This window comes from Leucopleurus acutus (assembly GCF_964270905.1).
Source record: "Leucopleurus acutus genome assembly, chromosome: 9".
NCBI lineage: Eukaryota > Metazoa > Chordata > Mammalia > Artiodactyla > Delphinidae > Leucopleurus > Leucopleurus acutus.
Window position 1 is genome coordinate 19,763,580 of NC_139144.1, and position 22,927 is coordinate 19,786,506.

A 22,927-nucleotide genomic window follows, 5' to 3' on the forward strand; every position below is an offset into this window, starting at 1 on the left:
ACAGATCTTTCCATCTACTTTTAAATGTTATTTGTGAGAGAGAAGTTTACTGTGCAATGAAACGAGTGAAAATTTAGCGGTGGAGAAGTAAAGAGGAAGGAACAAGTTCTCACTAAAATCACCTCCATGTACAGTCAGTCACAAGGAGTTGAATCAGGCATTCATATATTTTCAACATGTCCGTATTAAACTGAGTCACATGCACCAGCCTTGGAACGTCTTCTTCCTTTTTATATGTATTATGATTGTAAATTTTCTGTTATTAAATGCCAACACTGAAGGGATGATGGCCGCTTGGCATGCGGGATCTTAGTTCCTCAACCAGGGATCGAACCTGTGCCCCCTGCAGTGGAAGTGCAAAGTCTTAACCACTGGACTGCCAGGGAAGTCCCATGGGATGGCGGTCTTTTAAAATGAGACGAGCAGTATATTCATCTTCTGAGGTCCCCACGTACCTATTTTGTCGCCAGTTGAAATGCAACCATATGGCAGGAGGCACAGATCCAAAGATTCAGTCTCCCAAATGGACTCCATGATTCGTAGAATCTGGGCATCAAAACACAAAAACGTTTCCATTATAAATATCTCTGTTAAAAACAACAACAGTCTTCTCTGGTAACACAAAATATTGAAGTGAACATAAGATATGTAAGTAACAAATGTACTTTTATTTATCAACCTGGTACTCTAATGTTTCCCTTCCTCGGGAGCCTGTTAATTTCGGTCCCTGAGAGGCACCTTGGGGAAGAGAATAGTTGGATTTCTCTGGGCGTAGGTTTTAGCCATGATTTATCTATTATTCAAATGTTCCTAGTTATGTGTATTTTACCACAATAGAAAAAGTTCCACTCTAACATCTTTACACATTTTTATCCATAAGGCACTCTTGGGCTACAACCAAGGCAACAGTAACGGCGATGATAATGATAGCTGACATTCACCGAGGACTGTTTTATGTTGATCCTTTTTATTAACCCCCTGGTGTGGGTATGATTACTTTTCCCATTCTTTTTCAGATTCTTTTCCATTATAGGTTATTACAAGATATTGAGTAGAATTCCCTGTGCTGTACAGTAGGTCCTTGTTGTTAAGCTATTTTATATATAGTCGTGTGTATCTGTTAATCCCAAACTCCTCATTTATCCCCCCTACCCTTTCCCCTGTGGTAACCGTAAGTTTGTTCTCTATGTCTGTGAGTTTATTTCTGCTTTGCAAATAAGTTCATTTGTATCATATTTTAGATTCCATGGTTTGCCTATTTTAAATAAATCACATGAAATATTAGAAATGGTGTTACTTCTACAGTATTAAACTAGGGTATAGAGAATATTACTTTACAAATCTGCAAAGCTAAAGTTTATGTTAGATAATATGAAAATGATCAGCATTGATATCTTCACCATCCATCTTCTGTTCTAGTAATCTGTTCACTCTTGTTACGTAACTGCATAAATTCTCCAGTCACCTACCTGTTCACCTTCTCCCTCCTTCCTATCACATCATTCACTTCAGTTTGTGTATGTGGATGTGTACCAAAGGTGATGTATCTAAGGAGAGCATCTGAGAGTGTGTGGCTATGTCTGTGGATATGAATAAAGTGGATACTTGGGGGTAAAATAGGTTTCTATTCCATGTTGCCACACTAGGAATGCGTTGTATAAGAAAGAGGTTAGGGCAGGGAAGTGCATCTGGCTATTTGGGAATGCTGGGTATGCATCTCCTCAGGAATGGACAGAACTGTGAGGCTCACTAGATTTCGTATCTAATGGTCCACGGCTATATTCCCCCAGTGAAAACTCTATTATGTCACCTTTGATCACTGTTCATCATACAAAATAGGAGAATGGAACAGGGTCAGTAGAAGGCATTTTTTTAGATCTAGTACAGAATTCTTGTTTCAGATAGCTGAAAAAAAAATTCCTTAACAGCAGCACACCTGTAAAATCAGCATGTCCTGGCGCAGATCATCGCCGTGTTTGAAGATAATTCCAATTGTTTCATTTGACAGAGCTGTAGGGTCGGCACATTTAAACTCAAGCCACAGGGGCTTTTTCTTAGAGGCCATCACTTTACATTTTTCAATCTGTAAGAAGACAGCCACATGTTCCCCACACACAATTGAAGACACATTGTGGAGATGCACACCCTCTTGCAAAGCATCTCTGTAAACATCTAGGACAAAGTCCCAGTTGGAAAAGGATTTTCAATGATTTGGGTAAAAATGCAGAAGGCATTTTCACCAAATCCAAAAATGCTAGTGAGAGCAAGTTACAACACTTAAATCAGTGGTTCTCAAAGTGTGTTGCAAGGAACCCTAAGCATCTGTGGAGGTGCCTAAGAGGTGTGGCATATCCCATCCTCTGTATACCCCCCTCCCGTAGGACTCTTGTCCCCTCTAACAAAGAGCAATTGTACTGTTATTTGTCTATACATATCTGGCCTCCCTCTAAGAATTAGTTTGAAAAAAAAAGAGTTCTATTGCTACCATAGTGTCTAAAAATGGTTGTCAAAAATCAGATGCAGTCTAACTCCAGGCCAAATGTAACAAGATGAAATTTAACAGCAATAGATGAGACTCTAGCACTCCAGCACAATGCCTGTCCCCTCCCCCAAACCCCCATACGTCGAAATAAATTCAAGGTGGGAGAAAGGTGGTTTAGCAGCCACTCATTCAAAAAGAGAAAATCTTAGGAGTTTTAGCCAAAAGTGAATTCACCAAGGATCAAAAATGTGACGTGGTCTTTAAAAAAAAAACAAACACAATTTGAAGCTGTATTAATATATCATTATTCCTACCAATTTCTAACTTCAGAAGGACACTGGATAGTGTGTGCTTTTGCTAGAGAGCGAGTTTACTGCTAATTGTATATAAAATTAAACATGGATCAAAGACTTAAATGTGAGATTAAAACTTCTAGGAAAAAATATTTGCTACATTGAATTAGGCAGTGTTTCTCACCTTTGGCACTGCTGACATTTGGGGCTGGATAACTGTTTGTTGCAGCGACTGGGACACAGGGACTGTCCTGTGTATCGTAGGATATTTCGCAGCATCCCTGGGCTCTACCCACTGGATGCTAGTAGCATTCTCCCAGTTGTAACAATCAAAAATGTCTCTCGGGCTTCCCTGGTGGCGCAGTGGTTGAGAGGCCGCCTGCCGATGCAGGGGACACGGGTTCGTGCCCCGGTCCGGGAGGATCCCACATGCCGCGGAGCGGCTGGGCCCGTGAGCCATGGCCGCTGAGCCTGCGCGTCTGGAGCCTGTGCTCCGCAATGGGAGAGGCCACAACAGTGAGAGGCCCGCGTACCACAAAAAACAAAAACAAAAACAAAAAATGTCTCTGGACGTTACCAAATACCCCTTGGTGGAGGAGGTGGAGGTTCACCCCTGGTTACTGGATGAAGCAAATATTTCTTAGGCCACGAAATTCATGAAGCATAAAAGAAAAAGTGATAAATTGGACTTAATCAGAATTAAAACCTTCTGCCGCAGACTGGGAGAAAATATTTGTAAACTATATGCCTGATAAAGGATTTGTATCCAGAATATATAAATAATTCATAAATAAGAAGAAGGTGGTAACCTAAATTAAAAGTGAATGGAAGATATGAATAGAAACTTCTCAAAAGAAGATGGAAACTTATCAAAAGCACATGAAAAGATGCTCAGCATCACTAGGGAAATGCAAATAAAAACAACAGTGAAGTACCACTTCATACCCATTTGAATGGCTAAAATTAAGAAGACTGATGATAACAAGTGTTCTCTAGGATGTGGAACAATCAGAACTTGCACACATTGTGGTGGGAATATAAAATGGCACGGTTGCCATTATAAAATGGAAAACCAGTTTGGCAGTATCTTATAAACACACACATCCCATCTGACCCAACTATCTCACTGTTAAATATTTACTCAAAAGGTGAATGGAAAACGAATTGTGGTATAACCATATAAGGGAATATTACTCAGTCATAAAAAGGGACAGATCACCGAGACACACAGCAACATGGATGGATCTTCAGAGCATGATGCTAAGTAAAGGAATCCATATACAAAAACTACATACTATATGATTCCACTTCATGACATTCTAGAAAGGGCAAAATTACATGATAGAAGACAGATCCGTCATCCGGGATGGAGGATGGAAGGAGGAAAGGACTAACTGCAAAGGGATATGAAAGAATTTTTTCTATAAATTTCTATGGAAATATTCTATATCTTGATTGTGGTGATGGTTATATGGTTGTATACGTTTGGCAAAACTCCTTGAACTGTACACTTGCAATGAATACATTTTATTGTATACAAATGTTTTCTCAAGAAAGCTGATTTAAAACAAAATGGATGGAAGATTGCCTGGTGTTGAGGTTTTTAGTATCTAGCAATTAGGGAAGGGCTTGATGGAAGCCCATCTGGGGACTTTCCACCTTCCCTGTCTCTCTATAAACGTCAGCTTTTATCCACTAGGCCCAGTAAAGCAGGCAGAGCCATCGTCAAGACATAAAGACCAGGGAGAGACATCAACGCGATACCTACCACCAGGGCTCCTGCTTTCAGTCCAGGGTCATACGGAACTCTGAAGCTTTGGGGGAGATTCAAATTCTGTAGGATTTCAAGCTTTTGCTTAAGTTGGGAAATAACTGTAATTGTCAAATGCACACAAGAGTTACATGAGTTCAAGAAATCACCAATATCATCTCTAACATTTCCTGAGGCCGCAGGTATTGACAACATTCTACATATTTGGTAGGGTGAGGAACAGAAGAAGAGGGGGTAGGTTTCTGTCTTTGAGGAACTAACCATTGAGGGTGGCAGGGTAAGTCAGGCTTCCTGGGAGCAACAGAGCCATGTACACACATTACAACAGGGGACAGAAATATCTGAATATATATGGGATACCCAGACAGTCAGAGGGAGAAGGATGCTTTATGGATAATGGTAAGGAATTACTGTAGTTTTCTTTCCAACGTGTGAAGCTTTAAACTGCCATTTGATTTGGGAAACAGGTATTGGAAGACCATATTAAATGGAATTCGGTTAGGGTTTGGGAAATTCTTTTCAGAAGAGGAAGTTAGGTTGTGTGGAGGCAATATGATAGTCTCAAAATTGTGAAGGCAAAATACATAAATTAAAAATTACTGCCTGTTCCCAATAAAGATGTTAAAAAAAAATAAAATTACTGCCTGGGTACCAGACAGACTGGAGGCTGGTACAAATGTTGCTCTTTCTTTCTTACAATAAAAATAAAAGCAAGATTATTATTACCATTATTATTTTTAGAAGAGACCATTATTGGTTTATTGGAAAAGATTCAAAGGCAAAAATGGCAAGTCAAAATATTCAGAAGTTTAAAATACTCGCTGAGTATGTTTGTGAGTGTCCATATGAGCCATAGTGGTGGATCGAGATATACAAACGTGAATAAGAGATAATTCCTAGCTTCAAGGCTCATACAGTTTAACAGACCAGAAAGAGGTGCGAATGACTTTAATTTAATGTAGTAACAACCAAAACCTATGGGAATACAGATAAAGAGTGATTAACTTTCCTAAAGCAGGGGCTGAGGGACAGGATTTCTTAGGGATAAGAAGACAACATTGGAACACAGAGGAGGTGATATATATGTTTTTATAGAAAGTACATATATAAAAAAAATATATGTACATATAGCTATATATGATGTATATGTATACATATACACAAAAAATTTAAAATAACTTCTCAATAATTCATTACTTTAAAAGACTGAGGACTTGAAAATTAGATGCATGTATTGAAAGATGGGGAAGAAAAGATATTTGGAAATAACTAATCTTTTTTGTGTGTGTGCATAGTTGCTCTTAAAAAATACATCTTACATCTGCATAATGCTGTTTTAAGTTTTCAAAGAGTTTAACATCTATTATCATACGTTCATCATTAAAATATATATGTAGTTTTAAAAAATATTAACTTGTAAAGGGGGAACTTTAAATTTGCTGACTCCGTGAAGACAGAAGATTAAAAAATGTACCCTTGGCTACCTTGAGGAAGGTGTGACTTGCATTCCAGAAGGAAGAAGGATGACAGGAACGATGGCATTTGGAGACAAAGGCATTTGGAAAGAGAATGAAGAGAACAGAGCCACCGTACCTTGGGAACTGACGTCATACTTTTCTGCAGAGAGTGATTTAATATCCATGGTGACCTTTTGTAACATGTCAATTACTTGGACTTGCTGGGTGAAGTCGTGTAGCATGGCCGTGCCACAGCCCCTCAGATAGGCTTCCAGGATCACTGCAAACCTCTGCTGATAGTGTCTGGACTGGGCGATCTCACTTCTCAAGAACCAAAATAAGAAGTGACCAATTCGTTTGTTCTGAGGATGAAAACAAGAAGGTTGCCATTATTACGACTAACGCTCTAGATCTATCAGCCAATTCTCTGTAACTTCTTAAATGTCATGCTCTTATCAAAATGGAAGTACTTACTCTTAAACCACGCTTCAGCAGAAATCTGGCAAGGGCACTGTCATGGTATGGTTCAAATTTCACAGCCTAAAGGAAGAACACATTGGCATTTGTGGGATTGCATTCTCCATTGATTAATCGGGAAACAGGAAAGGGAAAAAACTGGTGCTCTGCCTTAGTGGGTTTGTATGCAAAGGGCGACGAGAATCTGAGCAGTCACTTAAGTTCAATCCTTTCTTTTCAAGGACAGTTTGGGCCAGGGTCAACCACTTGCGGAAGGACCAGGATTAGAAGCCAGAACTCCTGACTCACAATCACGTGCTTCTGATGACTTCAGAGATGAAGAGGTGAGGGGTTTTGTTCCCATGAAGGCTTACCTGATTTGTTGGAAAGATAGAAGGGAAAGGTGGAGATGGCTGTAACACATCTATAAAGGTGGAAGGGAAGAAAGTTGTTGGAAAGAAAATAGACAGTGGGGATATTGTACATGCAGGGAGAGAAATGTTTGTTAGATGTGGAGATCCTAAAAATCCTATAGCTTCTCTTCTCAAGTTGTGTGGTTGGCCTCTCACTGGCAAGTCACTGTGCTGCCTCCCAGGTTCTTACTGCAACTGGTCATTACTCCCTGCCACGATGCAGTGCATACAGGGCTATCGGTCTGAAAATCTCTTGTTTTATCTGGTTCCTCAGGTTCAGCAGTGTTTAGTAGTTTTCACATCACTTGGCTAATAACAGAGATATTCACATAGGTGGCAGCTCTGTGACTGAGGAAAAAGAACCAATGACAAGTGAAAAATAGGGGCTGGACCGAAAACAGGGCCCAGGTGGGTGGCTGTCCCAAGCTCGCCCCCCACCCCCTGCCCCTGCCCGCTGCAGCCTAGCCAATTAAAAATAAAACATAAAAAAGAATTAAATCCTGGTGGGTGCCTGGATATTTGTTACACCGTTCTCTACTTTTCTGCAAGTCTGCAATAGTTCATCATTTTAAAAGCAGTAAGACTAACAAAAATTGATTATTAGACATGCACATATAAAATTATAGGGTAGATGTCATGTATAAGCATAAAGAGAGGTTTAAAATTAAATATCTCAGAGTGTCTCCTTTATAAATAGATACGGTCTATCCTTTTTTCCTAAGAGATAAGAAATATTCCCATTCCACTTTATGTTTTAGGGCCTGGGGGCTTTTGGGTATGATTTCCAATCCTTACTCTGGTTTTTCAGTTTGGAAACGATCAGAACAATCCTAACTGGATAATATTTCAGTTATCCCCATGCTTTCAAAGGTGAGGTGTGCCCTCATTGGTGCCACGGTAGCTGCAGCTAAGATCTTCATTCTGAGCCTGTGGCTAGTTAGCCACCAGTAGTCACTTCAGAAATGTTAAGTTTCTAACCCAAACGTGAGTCTTTCTGACATTCTTTGTGTTTCACTTCTGTAAAGATGATGAAGATCTCAACCAGGAGACCATTTTAATTAGGAATGAATGAGTCATTTGGCCATATCTGCAGTGTCTCAAATAGTTTTACAAATGACTACTTCTTCAAATTTAGGACCACAGATTCAATGTTAATATTACTTATTGACCTCTTTCATTTAAACATTTCCAAGAAGAACACTATTCATTTTCCAACTCTGCAAAGTTTACTTGTGAAAATGACAGTGGAAAATAATTCATGATCGCCTTGGGACTTGGAACAGATCTCGTGCAAATTTGTTTCATGTTCTTTTTGTTATGGAGAGCTAGAAAACTAAGGAGACTTTGATTTTTCTAAAATTTTCAGTAGCGTTTATGCCAGCCTCTGAACTCATGGAAGATAAAAATATCGGTTCTATTTGATAGATGAAAGCAAAGGCCAAATATAATGTTTCAAGTATCTGCCTAATGGGAAGGTGAAGATTCAAAGTTGAGAGTATCCAAAATTCGCATCAGAAAACTTCAGAAACTTCCTATAAATATAGATAATGATTAGACAGTTTGGTGTCCACCACTCAGCCTGGCTAATCCTAACCATCTCAGATCAAACATCACCTACTCAGAACTGTCCCTGGCTTCCTCAGTCTCAATCAAGTGTCCCCAGAACCCCTGACTCTTTTCTCATAACACTCTGTAGCTTTTCCCCAAAGTGTCTGTCACAACGTGTTACTCAATATCTGCCTGTATGTGTACTCATTTGGTGTCGGTCTTCATGCACCACAGGCTACACTAGGGCAGAGTCCAGCCCTGTTTTGATCACTGCTCTATATCCAGCAACCAGAACCGAGGAAGCATTCAGTCTGTGCTGTTGAATTCATGAATGAACACTTCTGCTCTCTAAAACTGAATTCCCTTCCAAGTCCTTTCCTTCCTCTTGTCAAGCAGCACAATATGATTTGAGCATGGCTATCGTGAGCAAGAGAACTCTTCCTCCTCTCTTTAACGTCCTAAGGAAACCCTTGATTTAGTCGAGGGTTTAGCAAATGATTTAGTCTTTCTGGACCCCAGGGAAAGGCATGTGGAGAGCAGTGGACACACAGTACCAGACCTATCTAAAGAGAGCGGCTTTCAAGGTCCCATGCAGATATGAGATGTTACTCTATGAATTGTGATAAATACAATCAGAGAGTATGACGTGTTTCCTCTAGGACACACTATCCTGACACTGCTGGGTTGATGCCAGATACTGGGACGCAGTGAAAAGAGCAGGGCCAGGAGTCAGACCTCCTGGGTTTGAATTTGACTTTCAAAGTATGTGACATTGGGCACATTACTTAGCCTCTCTGTGCCTCAGTTTCCTGATATATAAAATGCAAATATTAACTTGACCTCTATCATCGTTGTTGGGAGAGTTAAATGTGCTAATACACGAAAAGCATGTAGGTCACCTGCAGCCTTGGCACAAGGGAGCATTCGATAAGTCAAGTCTATCATTGATACAGTAAATGAGAACAAAGTATTCCCACAGGAACGGTTCTCCTAAAAAGCAGCAATATTAATGTCATCAAAATGCTTGTCAACAAGCCCTCAAAGACAGTAAAAAAGTAAGTGGGACAGCTTACTAATTTTGAGGTAGTTTCATTAGATCTCCTTTGACTTATCGTGACTCTCTAGACAAGGGGCGTTGGAAGACAGCTGAATGGGGCACCTGTGCATATGCAGATAAATCCCTTGAGATGAGTGCTTCCCCCCCCCCCCCCCCCCCGCCTACCTGGACCAGCTGCAGCAGGTAATGTAGCACGTCATCGTCTTCCAAGCTCTCCAGTTTCTGAACTGCAATGGCTCTTACGTTTTCATCCGAGAAGTTGCAGTCCAGGAGTTGCATTGTTAATCCAACATCCAAAGCACTTTGATCCCAGACCTCCCTTCTGGCTAACAGTTGATATGTTTTGGCCACAATTTCTTGCTGTCCCCATTTCACTGAGCTAAAGAGCTTAGGATACGCTTTGGGATCCTTCAGACTTTCATATCTGAAATGCCAGAGCAACTCTTTGTCTTCGGCTGTGAGAGGGTTAAGGGGATCAGTGGCTATGATCGCCTCTAGTTGCTTCCGAAGCTGATTGGGCATTTCTGCTCGAACCCGGTCCCCTTCCGGGTCGGGGGTGGGCCGATGCTTAGGCAAGGCTATGGGGTGACAGTAATTGTCCAGAAGAATGGAGATGGACATTGAGTTCTCCTTGTCCGGGTTGGTGGCAGACGTGAGCTTGTCAGCATTGATGCTGCCATGGTCTTCCGCCTTCCCGGATAACTGCCACATGTGGAGCACGTACTCCCCATGGCGCAGGAGGAACCGGTGGTCTATGAGCAGCAGGTTCACGTAATACAGAAGCTGAGCTTTGCCTCTGGACTCGGGACTGGGAGTCTCCGCAGAGGCCTTACCAGACAGAGCTGGAGCTTTGCCGCAGTAGATCTGGAGGTTCAGCAGAGCCCCTTTGGGTAAGTCTTTGATCTTGATACTGAACTCAAGCCACACATTCCACAGCACCTCCTCCGTGAAGGGTTTGGGGCTGGTTCTCCTTTGGCAAAGGACTTGCTGCCCATACTGGATGTTTGCCTCCACAAAAACCGTGAGGTCCGCGTTCCGGGGCAGGACAGGGATATCAATGCCTCTGATTTTTACCCTGAACTTGCGGTCACAGTCCCACAGGGACACGGTGAACACGCTCTCGTGGTCCTTCCCGTGGATGGTCAGCTGCTCGTGGTAGCCGGTGACTCCCGTGCAGTCGTCCACCAGCGGCCACTCTTCCTTCCTCACCTCGTCCAGGGCTGGGTCCGGCGGAGTGTCAAGCACCAGGTGAATCTCTTCCCCGTTCTTGAGGCACTGCCTCACCCACTGGAAGTTTCTGATGGGCGTCTCACCCACCAGGTACTCATCCCGGCCACAGACGCGCAGCACAAAGTCCTGTTCGTTCTGGCTTTCAGGGATATCCATCAGGGACTTCTTCTTGGCCATCTTGGTAAAGAAGCTCTGGAGGATGGTGCCCGGGGTGTCATCGGCTGAGACCTTGATGGTCTGGCTGGTGGTGCTGCGATGAATGACAATGAAGATGTAGTTGTTGGTGATCTTCTTCAGCAGGTACTCGGGGAGGGGCTTGGACGTCACCCAGGGGTGCATGGCGTAGAGCTTGGCGTCGCGGCCGGCCACCTCGGCCATGCGCGGGCTCACCAGGCGGCGGCGTGTGAACTCCAGCTCGTCGTCGTGCACGTTGCTGACGTCGGTGACGTCGTAGCCAATGAGGGCCGTGAGCTGGCGCTGGAAGGCCAGCGTCTCCTCCGAGGGCGCGAGCCTCTGCACCACGTGGATCTGCCCGGGGCTCCGGTGCAGCACCTTCCAGTAGCGCAGGCAGTCCAGGGTCTGCACCACCTGGTACTTGTCGTAGATCTCGTACCACTGCCCCTTCTTCTGGTAGAGCAGGAGGAAGTGGTTGGGGCTGAGCCGGTGGTAGAAGTCGGCGGCCGCGCTGGTCTCCAGCGCGCGCAGCCACACCTGGGCCTTCATCTGCTCCACGTTGCCGTGGCCAGCCACGTGCAGCAGCGCCGTTTCGGGGGTCTTGGTGTTGCGCTGGCTGGTGGGCAGCACAAACTCAATGGGGATGAGCTCCATGGAGGACAGGCTGGCCGCCGCGCTGCGTGGCTTCATCCTCCGGCGCCTGCGGCGGTTGTCCTCTCTCAGCACCACGTGCTGTTCATGGTTCTCCAGCTCCATGCCCTCTGCGACCTGGGAGCAGAGAAACAGAGGGCTCGGTCACCGGGCAGGTACTTGCCCTTTATGGTTTCCCGCGAGCTGGCAGAAGGAGAAGGTGTAGACGAATGACAAGGACGTGCGCACGAGGATACCGGCGCTTTGGAGTCGGGGCCCAGGAATCCTGGTCCCCAACACTTAGAATCTGGGGGATGAGCCCTTTAAATCATCCCTGAGCCTGTTTCCTCTCTGTCAAATGGGGTTAGCAGTACCTCAGAGGGGTAAGTAAGGTGACAGTTAAATAAGGTGATATACTTGTTGAGTATGGGCCATGGGTCGATGGGGAGTCATTAATCATTCTCTCTGCTTTCATTTCGTTTGAAAATTGAATTTTAAAAGAGAGAGGTAAAGCACTGATCTAGCGCTGTGTCTGACCTGCTGTAGTAGTTCTCAGTGGTAATTGTTGTTAAGCATGCTGAATTGCATGGATGAGTCAGATTATCCAGTTAAAGGATCATGTCCTGGCTTATAAGGTGCAACGTGAGGTGCTGAAAACCCCCCTCTGAAAAGAGGCCTTTGACTTATTTCCTCTTCGTTTAGTCTCATTTGTCTCCTAGGGGACCCAGACACCTTACCCAACTGGCCTCTCAGTCCCTTTTCAAACTTTCTGGATCAGGTATCTGCTCCCTAGTCAACTTCCTGTTTTTGTTTTCTTTTCATTTTTTTCTTTCTTGTTAGGAGAGGTAGTCATTTCATTGATAAAACTCAGAAAGATCAGAATTGGTGAAGTTGCGCTCAAGAACATTTGCAGATATTTAAAACTGTGAATCATGAAATGTGTAAGCATCGTGGCTGTCACTGCTCCGTTAGGGCAGTATCTTAGGGGAGTCCCCAGGGCTGTACTTTCCAAATATGAACACTCAGATAATTTTAACTTTGTAACCAGTTCATCCCATCTGCCTCTGGAGAAACCACAGGATGGAAGGAAGGACCTGCTTTTGGGCCCCAATCGATTATTTAACTTCTTTTTGCTCTAATATTTTCATCTCTATAACGAGAATTCACCAATTTATTCTCAACAATTTAGCCACTGTACCTTCACAAAGCATTTAAGTATAAATGTGACTTATTGCAGTAAGAAACTCTTCAAATAATGATTGACATGCTAAACATCTTAAAATTGAGATATGAGTAAGGTATTTTCACTTTACTATTTAGTATCCTTTAATATTTTGTAAGATGTTCTAAATAAGAATCAACTAGTGAAACAAAAATTAATGTTTCAGAAAATATTATTTACTTCTTAAAGGACTAATGTTAGTGACACTCATATATACTTATTTCCTTAAGAGGTAGTGGAGCATTTGACACATACCAGAAAGGAGAGTTTGATTAAAGGGTAAGAAAGGCAGGTTTCATTAGATCCAAACTTCTGTACTCAGCTTGAACTTACTTTTAAAGTCAGTAGTCCCTCTCTTAAAATATTATGAAGTTACGCTTAGTAAATACCTGAAATCAACTGTCCCAAAGGACTGTCTCTTACAGCTTAAGACCTTCACTATTTGCTCTTTTGCTACTTTACATAATAACAAAGAAGAGAACTGTAAGTTATGTGAATATTGGCACTAACTTGAAATAAAATAGGTCCAAGTTTAGGCAACATGCAAATACACAGCAATCACTTCTGCCTCCATGACATCAAGTAGACTTACAAGATACGAGGTGCAGAAGAAAACTGGCTGACTCAATACTCACTGCTTTCCTTCATGGTTGAGGCTGTGAAGCTTCTCCTTTTACGAGAAGATGTTAGAAACACTGTTCAGTACACTAATCGCGAAGAGTGCACTTGTAAGACCGTGAAGGCTGCTGACACAGCCCCCCGTGCCCTCCCTCTTCCTGCCAAACAAAAACAAAAAAGGACCGATGCACCTGCAAAGCTATTGCCGGAACCTTGTGGATATCCACACACAAGGGCTGGACTAGACAATGAAACAGACATTCAGTGGCAGTATCATCAGATGAACGACAACAGTTCCAGATACAAATCTTCTGGCTGAGAAGGAAGTGTCACTATGCCGAGTCAGACCCAACAAAGGGCAAAAAATAGAAGGAAGCAATACCTGATAAAGCAGCGGAGGTGATGATGTTGAAGGATCATTTGTTTAATTTCTGAAAACAAAACAAATTCAAACCTACCCAGTGTGCTTCTAAACTCTTCCGCTTTTCTGGGTCTCCCTTCACATCCAGATGCAGAGGAAGTGTTGCAGTTACCAGGAAGGAAGTTTTAACCAAGTTGATTATACGTGTGATTGCTCATTTAAAAAGTGTCAGAAATGCATTTCCTGTTGAAGCACACACAGCCCAGCACGAACGTGAGCTAAGTTGACTCTATATTTTTTACTCTTTGAACTAATTTTGTAAAAAGTGTGGGAGTGGAAATGAATTAAAATGATGTAGAGCTAAATCAAAAATACATTCATGAGACACAAACACACAAAATGTCTTTCTGGCTGGTTCACAGTAGAAGGAAAGGCCTCATAGCCACAATATTAGAGAAACAGCCCGGTGGGAAGATTTTTACTTATATTTTTATTTTTTTAAAACATCTTTATTGGAGTATAATTGCTTTACAATGTTGTGTTAGTCTCTGCTGTATAACAAAGTCAATCAGCTATATGCATACGTATATCCCCATATCCCCTCCCTCTTGCATCTCCTTCCCACCCTCCCTAACCCACGCCTCTAGGTGGTCACAAAGCACCGAGCTGATTCCCCGTGTGATGCGGCTGCTTCCCACTAGCTATCTATTTTACATTTGGTAGTGTATATATGTCCATGCCACTCTCTCACTTCATCCCAGCTTACCCTTCCCCACCCCGTGACCTCAAGTCCATTCTCTACGTCTGCATCTTTATTCCTGTCCTGCTCCAGGTTCATCAAAACCTTTTTTTTTTTTTTACATTCCATATATGTGTTAGCGTACGGTATTTCTTTTTCTCTTTCTGACTTACTTCACTCTGTATGACAGACTCTAGGTCCATCCACCTCACCACAAATAACTCAATTTCGTTTCTTTTTATGGCTGAGTAATATTCCATTGTATATATGTGCCACATCTTCTTTATCCATTCATCCGATGATGGACACTTAGGTTGCTTCCATGCCCTGGCTATTGTAAATAGTGCTGCAATGAACACTGTGGTACATGACTCTTTTTGAATTATGGTTTTCTCAGGATATATGCCCAGTAGTGGGATTGCTGGGTCTTATTTTTAGTCTTTTAAGGAACCTCCATACTGTTCTCCATAGTGGCTGTGTCAATTTACATTCCCACCAACAGTGCAAGAGGGTTCCCTTTTCCCCACACCCTCTCCAGCATTTATTGTTTCTAGATTTTTTAATGATGGCCATTCTGACTGGTGTGAGGTGATACCTCTTTGTAGTTTTGATTTGCATTTCTCTAATGATTAGTGATGTTGAGCATTCTTTCATGTGATTGTTGGCAATCTGTATATCTTCTTTGGAGAAATGTCTATTTAGGTCTTCTGCCCAAATCTGTACTGGTTTGTTTGTTTGTTTGTTTGATATTGAGCTGCACGAGCTGCCTGTATATTTTGGAGATGAATCCTTTGTCAGTTGCTTCGTCTGCAACTATTCTCTCCCATCCTGAGGGTTGTCTCTTCGTCTTGTTTATAGTTTCCTTTGCTGTGCAAAAGCTTTTACGTTTCATTAGGTCCCATTTGTTTATTTTTGTTTTTATTTCCATTTCTCTAGGAGGTGGGTCAAAAAGGATCTTGCTGTGATGTATGTCATAGAGTGTTCTGCCTATGTTTTCCTCTAAGAGTTTTATGGTGTCTGGCCTTACATTTAGGTCTCTAATCCATTTTGAGTTTATTTTTGTGTATGGTGTTAGGGAGTGACCTAATCTCATACTTTTACATGTACCTGTCCAGTTTTCCCAGCACCACTTATTGAAGAGGCTGTCTTTTCTCCATTGTATATTCTTGCCTCCTTTATCAAAGATAAGGTGACCTGACGCACGGCTCGGTGGGGCTCATCATGGTGGTGGAGAACCAGCACCCCAAGTCTTACCTGCACGTGCAATGCTACTGCTCAGACAGCTTCAACATGGTGTCCACGCGTGGCAGCCTGTGCACCCAGGACAGTGTGCCGGCTTCTCCATCACCCACTGCCTGGTGCACTGCAAGGCGGCCCAGGTCTCCCTCAGTGACTAGACGGCCTCCGAGGGCAGCCACAGCCCCCCATTTACGCCCAAGGTCGCTGGCCTGCATGGGCCCTGGCCCCTGTGACCACCCTGCCTGCCTCCATACACACTTTACGAGGGAGACCCCAACACAGGATGCTTGAACCGGAATCTCAGGATCCCACCCCGGGAGCGCCAGTGGCATGGCACAGCTTCTCCTGGGCCTTCCTTCCTGCCCCTCCCTCCTACCCAGGGCCTCACAGCCACCAAGCAGAATACCTCGAAGCGGCCTCTAGCTCGAGGGAGCTGTGTGCCAGCTCCTCTGACCAGCCCACCTTGAGGTCTGGCTCAGACTGCCAGGGCCAAGGTAAGACTGCCCCTTCCCATGGCCTGGGGCCTCCTGCCTGGGTGAGGCAACCAAGAGCTCCATTCACAAAACCAAATCTGGGGGGTCAGAGGCCAGCACCCTGAGGTGAGCGGGGACCACCCCCGCACCTTGTGGGGTCAGGCCAGGACCCCAGGTGAGAACAGGGACAGTCCCTTTTTTGGGGGGTCAGAGGCCAGGACCCCAGGATGAGAGCAAGGACCACCCTCTTGGGAAGGTCAGAGGCCAGAACTCCAGGTGAGAACAGGGACCACCCCCTTTGTGGGGCACGAGGTCAGGAGCCTTTTCTCCCCAGTTTGCCCCTAGGTCCCATCTCCCCCCAAGCCCTCATGAGGCAAGCAGGGGTTCCTGGAGTCCCAGCAGTGTCCCAGGAGGCAGGCGCCTGGTGACCATGGGCTCAAGCAGGGGTGGGGAGGGACACTATGCAATTCCTGGAGCGCCAGCCAGGATCGAAGCCATGCCCCAGGCTGGGGTTGTGGCAGCGGGTCAGGTGGACCTGAGCCTGGGCCCAGCCCTGTGCTTGGTGAGGGGGTTTGTCCTCAGCATCCCCTGACCTCTGCTGGGAGGAACAGTCCAGGAGAAATCCTTGGCCAGCCCTGTCCAGGCACATGCAGGGTGTAGCCCCTTCCAGCCCCGCCCCACCTCAGAAGCCCAGCATCCTCCCTGTGGCTGCTCAGCCCTGAGTTCTGTGTCTGCCCCAGGATGACTGAGGCCGGCTTCCTGGGCCACCTGGCCTCACTGCCCTGCAGCCCCTAGGCAGCAGGTGGCCAAATCTATGGCCTCTTGCTTCCCATGGGGCTTGCGGGGGGGTGGGTTTACACCTGGAGAAGCACCCAAGAGCACTAGACTCCCCTTTGGGCCTCCTTTATATTCCTCCTTCTACTCTGAGCTGTGGATATTTTTAACCCTGTACATACGGCAGCTCTTCTGACACAGAGGCTATTTTATCAATTGTCAGTACCATCCCTGTAGGATGATTCTCCATGGGTGTTTCCAGACTCAGGCTCCAATGGACCAGATAAAAATGTTTTGTTTAGTTAAAAAAAAAAAAAAAAAAAAAAAAAAGGTGACCGAATGTGCGTGGGTTTATCTCTTGGCTTTCTATCTTGTTCCATTGACTGTATTTCTGTTTTTGTGCCAGTACCATACTTTCTTGATTACTGTACCTTTGTAGTATAGTCTGAAGTCAGGGAGCCTGATTCCTCGAGCTCCGTTTTTCTTTCTTAAGATTGCTTTGGCTATTTGGGGTATTTTGTGTTTCTATAAAAATTGTGAAATTTTTTGTTCTAGTTCTGTGAAAAATGCCATTGGTAGTTTGATAGGGATTGCATTGAATCTGTAGATTGCTTTAGGTAGTGTAGTCATTTTCATAATGTTGATTCTTCCAATCCAAGAACATGGCATATCTCTCCATCTATTTGTATCATTTAATTTCTTTCATAAGTGTCTTACAGTTTTCTGCATACAGATCGTTTGTCTCCTTAGGTAGGTTTATTCCTAGGTATTTTATTCGTTTAGTTGCAGTGGTAAATGGGAGTGTTTCCTTAACTTCTCTTTCAGATTTTTCATCGTTAGTGTTTAGGAATGCAAGAGATTTCTGTGAATTAGTTTTGTATCCTGCTACTTTACCAAATTCATTGATTAGTCCTAGTAGTTTTCTGGTAGCCTCTTTAGGTTTCTCTGTGTATAGTATCATGTCATCTGCAAACAGTGACAGTTTTACTTCTTCTTTTCTGATTTGGATTCCTTTTATTTCCTTTTCTTCTCTGATTGTGGTGACTAAAACTTCCAAAACTATGTTGAATAATAGTTCTGAGAGTGGAGAACCTTGTCTTGTTCCTGATCTTAGAGGAAATGGTTTCAGTTTTTCACCATTGAGAACGATGTTGGCTGTAGGTTTGTCGTATATGGCCTTTATTATGTTGAGGAAATTTCCCTCTATGCCTACTTTCTGGAGGGTTTTTATCATAAATGGGTGTTGAATTTTGTCAAAAGCTTTCTCTGCATCTATTGAGATGATCATATGGTTTTTCTCCTTCAGTTTGTTAATATGGTGCATCACATTGATTGATTTGCGTGTATTGAAGAATCCTTGCATTCCTGAGATAAACCCCACTTGATCATGGTGTATGATCCTTTTAATGTGCTCTTAGATTCTGTTTGCTACTGTTTTGTTGAGGATTTTTGCATCTATGTTCATCAGTGATATTGGTGTGTAGTTCTCTTTCTTTGTGACATCTTTGTCTGGTTTTGGTATCAGGGTGATGGTGGCCTCTTAGAATGAGTTTGGGAGTGTTCCTCCTTCTGCTGTATTTTGGAAGAGTTTGAGAAGGATAGGTGTTAGCTCTTCTCTAAATGTTTGATAGAATTCACCTGTGAAGCCATCTGGTCCTTGGCTTTTGTTTGTTGGAAGATTTTTAATCACAGTCTTGACATCAGTGCTTGTGATTGGTCTGTTCCTATTTTCTCTTTCTTCCTGGTTCAGTCTCAGAAGGTTGTGCTTTTCTAAGAATTTGTCCATTTCTTCCAGGTTGTCCATTTTATTGACATATAGTTGCTTGTAGTAATCTCTCATGATGCCTTGTATTTCTGCAGTGTCAGTTGTTACTTCTCCTTTTTCATTTCTAATTCTGGTGATTTGAGTCTTCTCCCTTTTTTCCTTGATGAGTCAAGAAAATCAATTTTGTTTATCTTCTCAGAGAACCAGCTTTTATTTTTATTGATCTTTGCTCTTGTTTCCTTCATTTTGTTTTCATTTATTTCTGATCTCATCTTTATGATTTCTTTCCTTCTGCTAACATTGGGGTGTTTTTTTGTTGTTCTTTCTCTAATTGCTTTAGGGGTAAGGTTAGGTTGTTTGAGAGTTTTCTTGTTTCTTGAGGTAGGATTGTATTGCTTTAAACTTCCCTCTTAGAACTGTTTTTGCTGCATCCCATAGGTCTTGGGTCATTGTGTTTTCTTTGTCATTTGTTTCTAGGTATTTTTTGATTTCCTCTTTGATTTCTTCAGTGATCTCTTGGTTATTAAGTAGTGTATTGCTTAGCCTCCATGTGTTTGTATTTTTTACAGTTTTTTTTTCCCTGTAATTGATATCTAGTCTCATAGAGTTGTAGTTGGAAAAGATACTTGATACGACTTCAGTTTTCTTAAATTTACTGAGGCTTGATTTGTGACCCAAGATATGATCTACTCTGGAGAATGTTCCTTGAGCACTTGAGAAGAAAGTGTATTCTGTTGTTTTTGGATGGAATGTCCTATAAATATCAGTTAAGTCCATCTTGTTTAATTTGTCATTTAAAGCTTGTGTTTCCTTATTTATTTTCATTTTGTATGATCTGTCCATTGGCGAAAGTGGGGTGTTAAAGTCCCTTACTATTATTGTGTTACTGTCGATTTGCCCTTTTATGGCTGTTAGCATTTGCCTTATATATTGAGGTGCTCGTATGTTGGGTGCATAAATATTTACCATTGTTATATCTTCTTCTTGGATTGATCCCTTGATCATTATGTAGTGTCCTTCTTTGTCTCTTGTAACAATCTTTGTTTTAAAGTCTATTTTATCTGACATGAGAATTGCTACTCCAGCTTTCTTTTGATTTCCATTTTCATGGACTATCTTTTTCCATCCCCTCACTTTCAGTCTGTATGTGTCTCTACGTCTGAAGTGGGTCTCTTGTAGACAGAATATATATGGGTCTTGGTTTGTATCCATTGAGCCAGTCTATGTCTTTTGGTTGGAGCATTTAATCCATTTACATTTAAGGTAGTTATTGATATATCGTTCCTATTACCATTCTCTTTATTGTTTGAGGTTTGTTTTTGTAGGTCTTTTCCTTCTCTTGTTTCCTGCCTAGAGAAGTTCCTTTAGCATTTGTTGTAAAACTGGTTTGGTGGTGCTGAATTCTCTTCACTTTTGCTTGTCTGTAAAGATTTTAATTTCTCCGTTGAATCTGAATGAGATCCTTGCTGGGTACAGTGATCTTGGTTGTAGGTTTTTTCCTTTCATCAGTTTAAATATGTCATGCCACTCCCTTCTGGCTTGCAGAGTTTTTGCTGAAAGATCAGCTGTTATCCTTATGGGGAGGGTGTGGGAATATTTTTAAAGAGCCAAATTAAACCCATTAGTCCTGCAAAGCCCATCAATTAATTTTCCCTCATGGGAGTGCACGTGACTCCTTATTCATCCCTGTAACAGAGGGATAAGGGAAGAGAAACCTAGTGATCTGGGGGATTGAGTTATGAAGCTGAACGTTTTCAAATACAAAGTCTGGAAGTTCACTTCCTTAGGCTGGTGAGACAGTTCTCTATTTTTTCAAAGCATTTGGTCTCCAAAATATCACTGGCTCAGACTGAAAGTACAGTGTGCATGTGTTTGTGTGTCTGCCAGGGGTGGAGACTTACTGAGAGCAATGATTGACTGCAGACAAAATAGAAGGAGGTTTCTTGGTGTCCCGGGGATTGGGGGCTGAGCACTGCCCCACTGTCAGCCAGAGGGTCACTGGGAGATGGGATCCTGATTCCCAGGCGAGTAGAGCATCCATAGAAAAGCCATCCTGCATCACTTTTACAGCCGCTCTGTATCTCCCAGGTGACCTCTGTTCCTTCTGGATCCTGAGCCAGTATCCCCTCTCCTCCATCCCAGGATTTCCTATACTAGAGTTCATCCTCCAACCTAGGCTCTTATGAACTCCAGCTGAGGCCCAGGGACAACAGGGAGAATGGTCTTGGCCTCACTGGTTTCTTGGAGATGGATAATTAAGAGTTGCTCTCAGTTATTCTGACATCAAGATAAATGATTGTCTCATCTGATCTATTTCCTTTCACAGTAGTCCTCTTGGATTTTAGCCTTCTACAAACAGTGCTGTAATAGTTGACATCAGCAGGCAAACTATTTAACTCAAAGGTTGCCTCCCTCCCAAATATTTAGAGGGATCTTACCAGTATAAAGTATACCAGTATAAAGTATAAAGTATAAAGTATACCAGTATAAAGTATAAAGTATAAAGTATACCAGTATAAAGTATAAAGTATATAGGAATACACGCTTAGGCAACTGGCGGCTTTAGAAGCCTCAGAGTTGGCATTCTTGGTTGATTCAAGGGAGGGACTAGGGAGCCACACCTTAGAAGTTTGCCAAGCTGTACTTCACCCAGAATGGGAGGGATGGGTGGGCTGGGTGGGAGTTTGGGGCTGGTAGGGCTGACCACAGGACCATGAGCTTGTCCAGCTCTGTTCCACAGATCATTCAACAGATTCCTTCCCTGCCCTGGCTCTGTCACACCCAGGAGGCCAAGTCCCAACCAGACGCCACATACACACACACGCTAATTATTTCAGAAATGCTAGACTCCAGCTCTTGGGTCTCCTTGCCTCTGTAGGAACTACTTAGCTAAGTCCAATTATGCAAAGATTGTCCGTTCTATGACTAAGCTTGCAGATACTTCATGCTTTTTTGGTGGTTTGAGATTAAGTACCCTGCTCTTCCCCAAATCCTAATATAGCCACTAAAATTTGACTATATGTAGTAAATGTTTCAGGGGAGAAATAATGGCCAGATTCTCATTCCTGTATGTGGATGTTTCCTCCATGCAGAAGAATTCTTTACTAGTTGGGGCCTCTTGTATCCCCAGATTTTTCAGGTTAGAAAACCCCTCAGCCTTATCACTATCTTGTTTTATTACTGTGTTTTTCTCTTTTCTTCTTTTTTTCTCTTCTGGGAATCTCCATACATCCAGCACCATGCTTTCCATGTAGTAGACATACACAACATTTTGACTGAAAATAATGCAATCAAATAGCCTGACCATCTTTATCACATCCAGCCATCATGGGAACAATGAGATCAAACAGATTAGAAAATAAGAACAGAGTAAGAGGTGACAACAGTCTAGAAACAGATGAAGAATGAATTATTTGCTATGAGGAAGTCTGCGTTGTGACAGCCTTCAGAGAAAGTGGTCTAGTTAGAGAGACAAGATATGCAGATGAAAACAATAATGTACAATGTGATAGTATGTATAGGCCGAGTGGTTTTGAAAGTGTATTATGTAACGGTCCTTACATAATACAAGAGTTTACTGGAGGAGGTCACTTGGGGTGGGATTTCAAGCATTTTAAATATGCAAGGGGAGGTCCAGGATTTAAGGCAAGAGGAATCAGCGGGGAAAGTCTTCAAGCCAAAAAGTATTTGAGGGACAGTGAACTGATCAGTTCCCTGAACTGGAGGGTTTTTGAAAGACAGCATTGGGAGATATGGGAAAGACATAGGAAGGCAGGCCTGTGTTCTCAAACTTGTTTCATGTCTTGGCACATGTAAATAGTAACAACATTTGTGTGGTACACTGGGTGCAGTGGATTAAATGTTTGTGTCCCCCCAACTCCCAATTTGTATGCTGAAATCCTAACCCCGCAATGTGGTGCTATTAGGAGGGGGGGACCTTTGGGAGGTGATTAGGTCATGAGGGTTGTGCCCTTATAAAAGGGTCCCCAAAGAGCTCTCTTGCTGTGTTTCTGCCCTGTGAGGACACAAGGAGAATATAGCAGTCTGCAACCCAGAAGAGGACCCTCACTAGAACCCAGCCATTTTGGTGCCCTCATCTCAGATTCTTAGCCTTCAGAACTGTGAGAAATAAATTTGTTGTTTATAGCCACTCAGTCTATGGGACTTTGTTATAGCAGCCAGAACTGACTGTGACACTGGGATAAAGTGAAGAGGTTTCTCAAAG

At 42.9% G+C, this 22,927-nt stretch overlaps 1 protein-coding gene across 1 annotated transcript in view; it reads right to left on the reverse strand.

Moving 5' to 3' along the window:
- PIK3CG (phosphatidylinositol-4,5-bisphosphate 3-kinase catalytic subunit gamma) overlaps positions 1-11,649 on the reverse strand; it is a gene marked incomplete at its 3' end in the record, with an annotated part of 30,679 nt that extends 19,030 nt beyond the window's left edge. Inside the window, exons 1-6 of the mRNA XM_082845938.1 lie at positions 9,643-11,649; positions 6,478-6,543; positions 6,140-6,365; positions 4,544-4,647; positions 1,937-2,083; positions 456-546 (exon numbers count right to left, since the gene is read on the reverse strand). Coding sequence (XP_082702064.1) covers positions 456-546; positions 1,937-2,083; positions 4,544-4,647; positions 6,140-6,365; positions 6,478-6,543; positions 9,643-11,637 — 2,629 coding nt within the window. The 5' untranslated portion in view covers positions 11,638-11,649. The remainder of the gene's footprint in view (positions 1-455; positions 547-1,936; positions 2,084-4,543; positions 4,648-6,139; positions 6,366-6,477; positions 6,544-9,642) is intronic.
- Between the last annotated feature and the right edge of the window lie 11,278 nt (positions 11,650-22,927).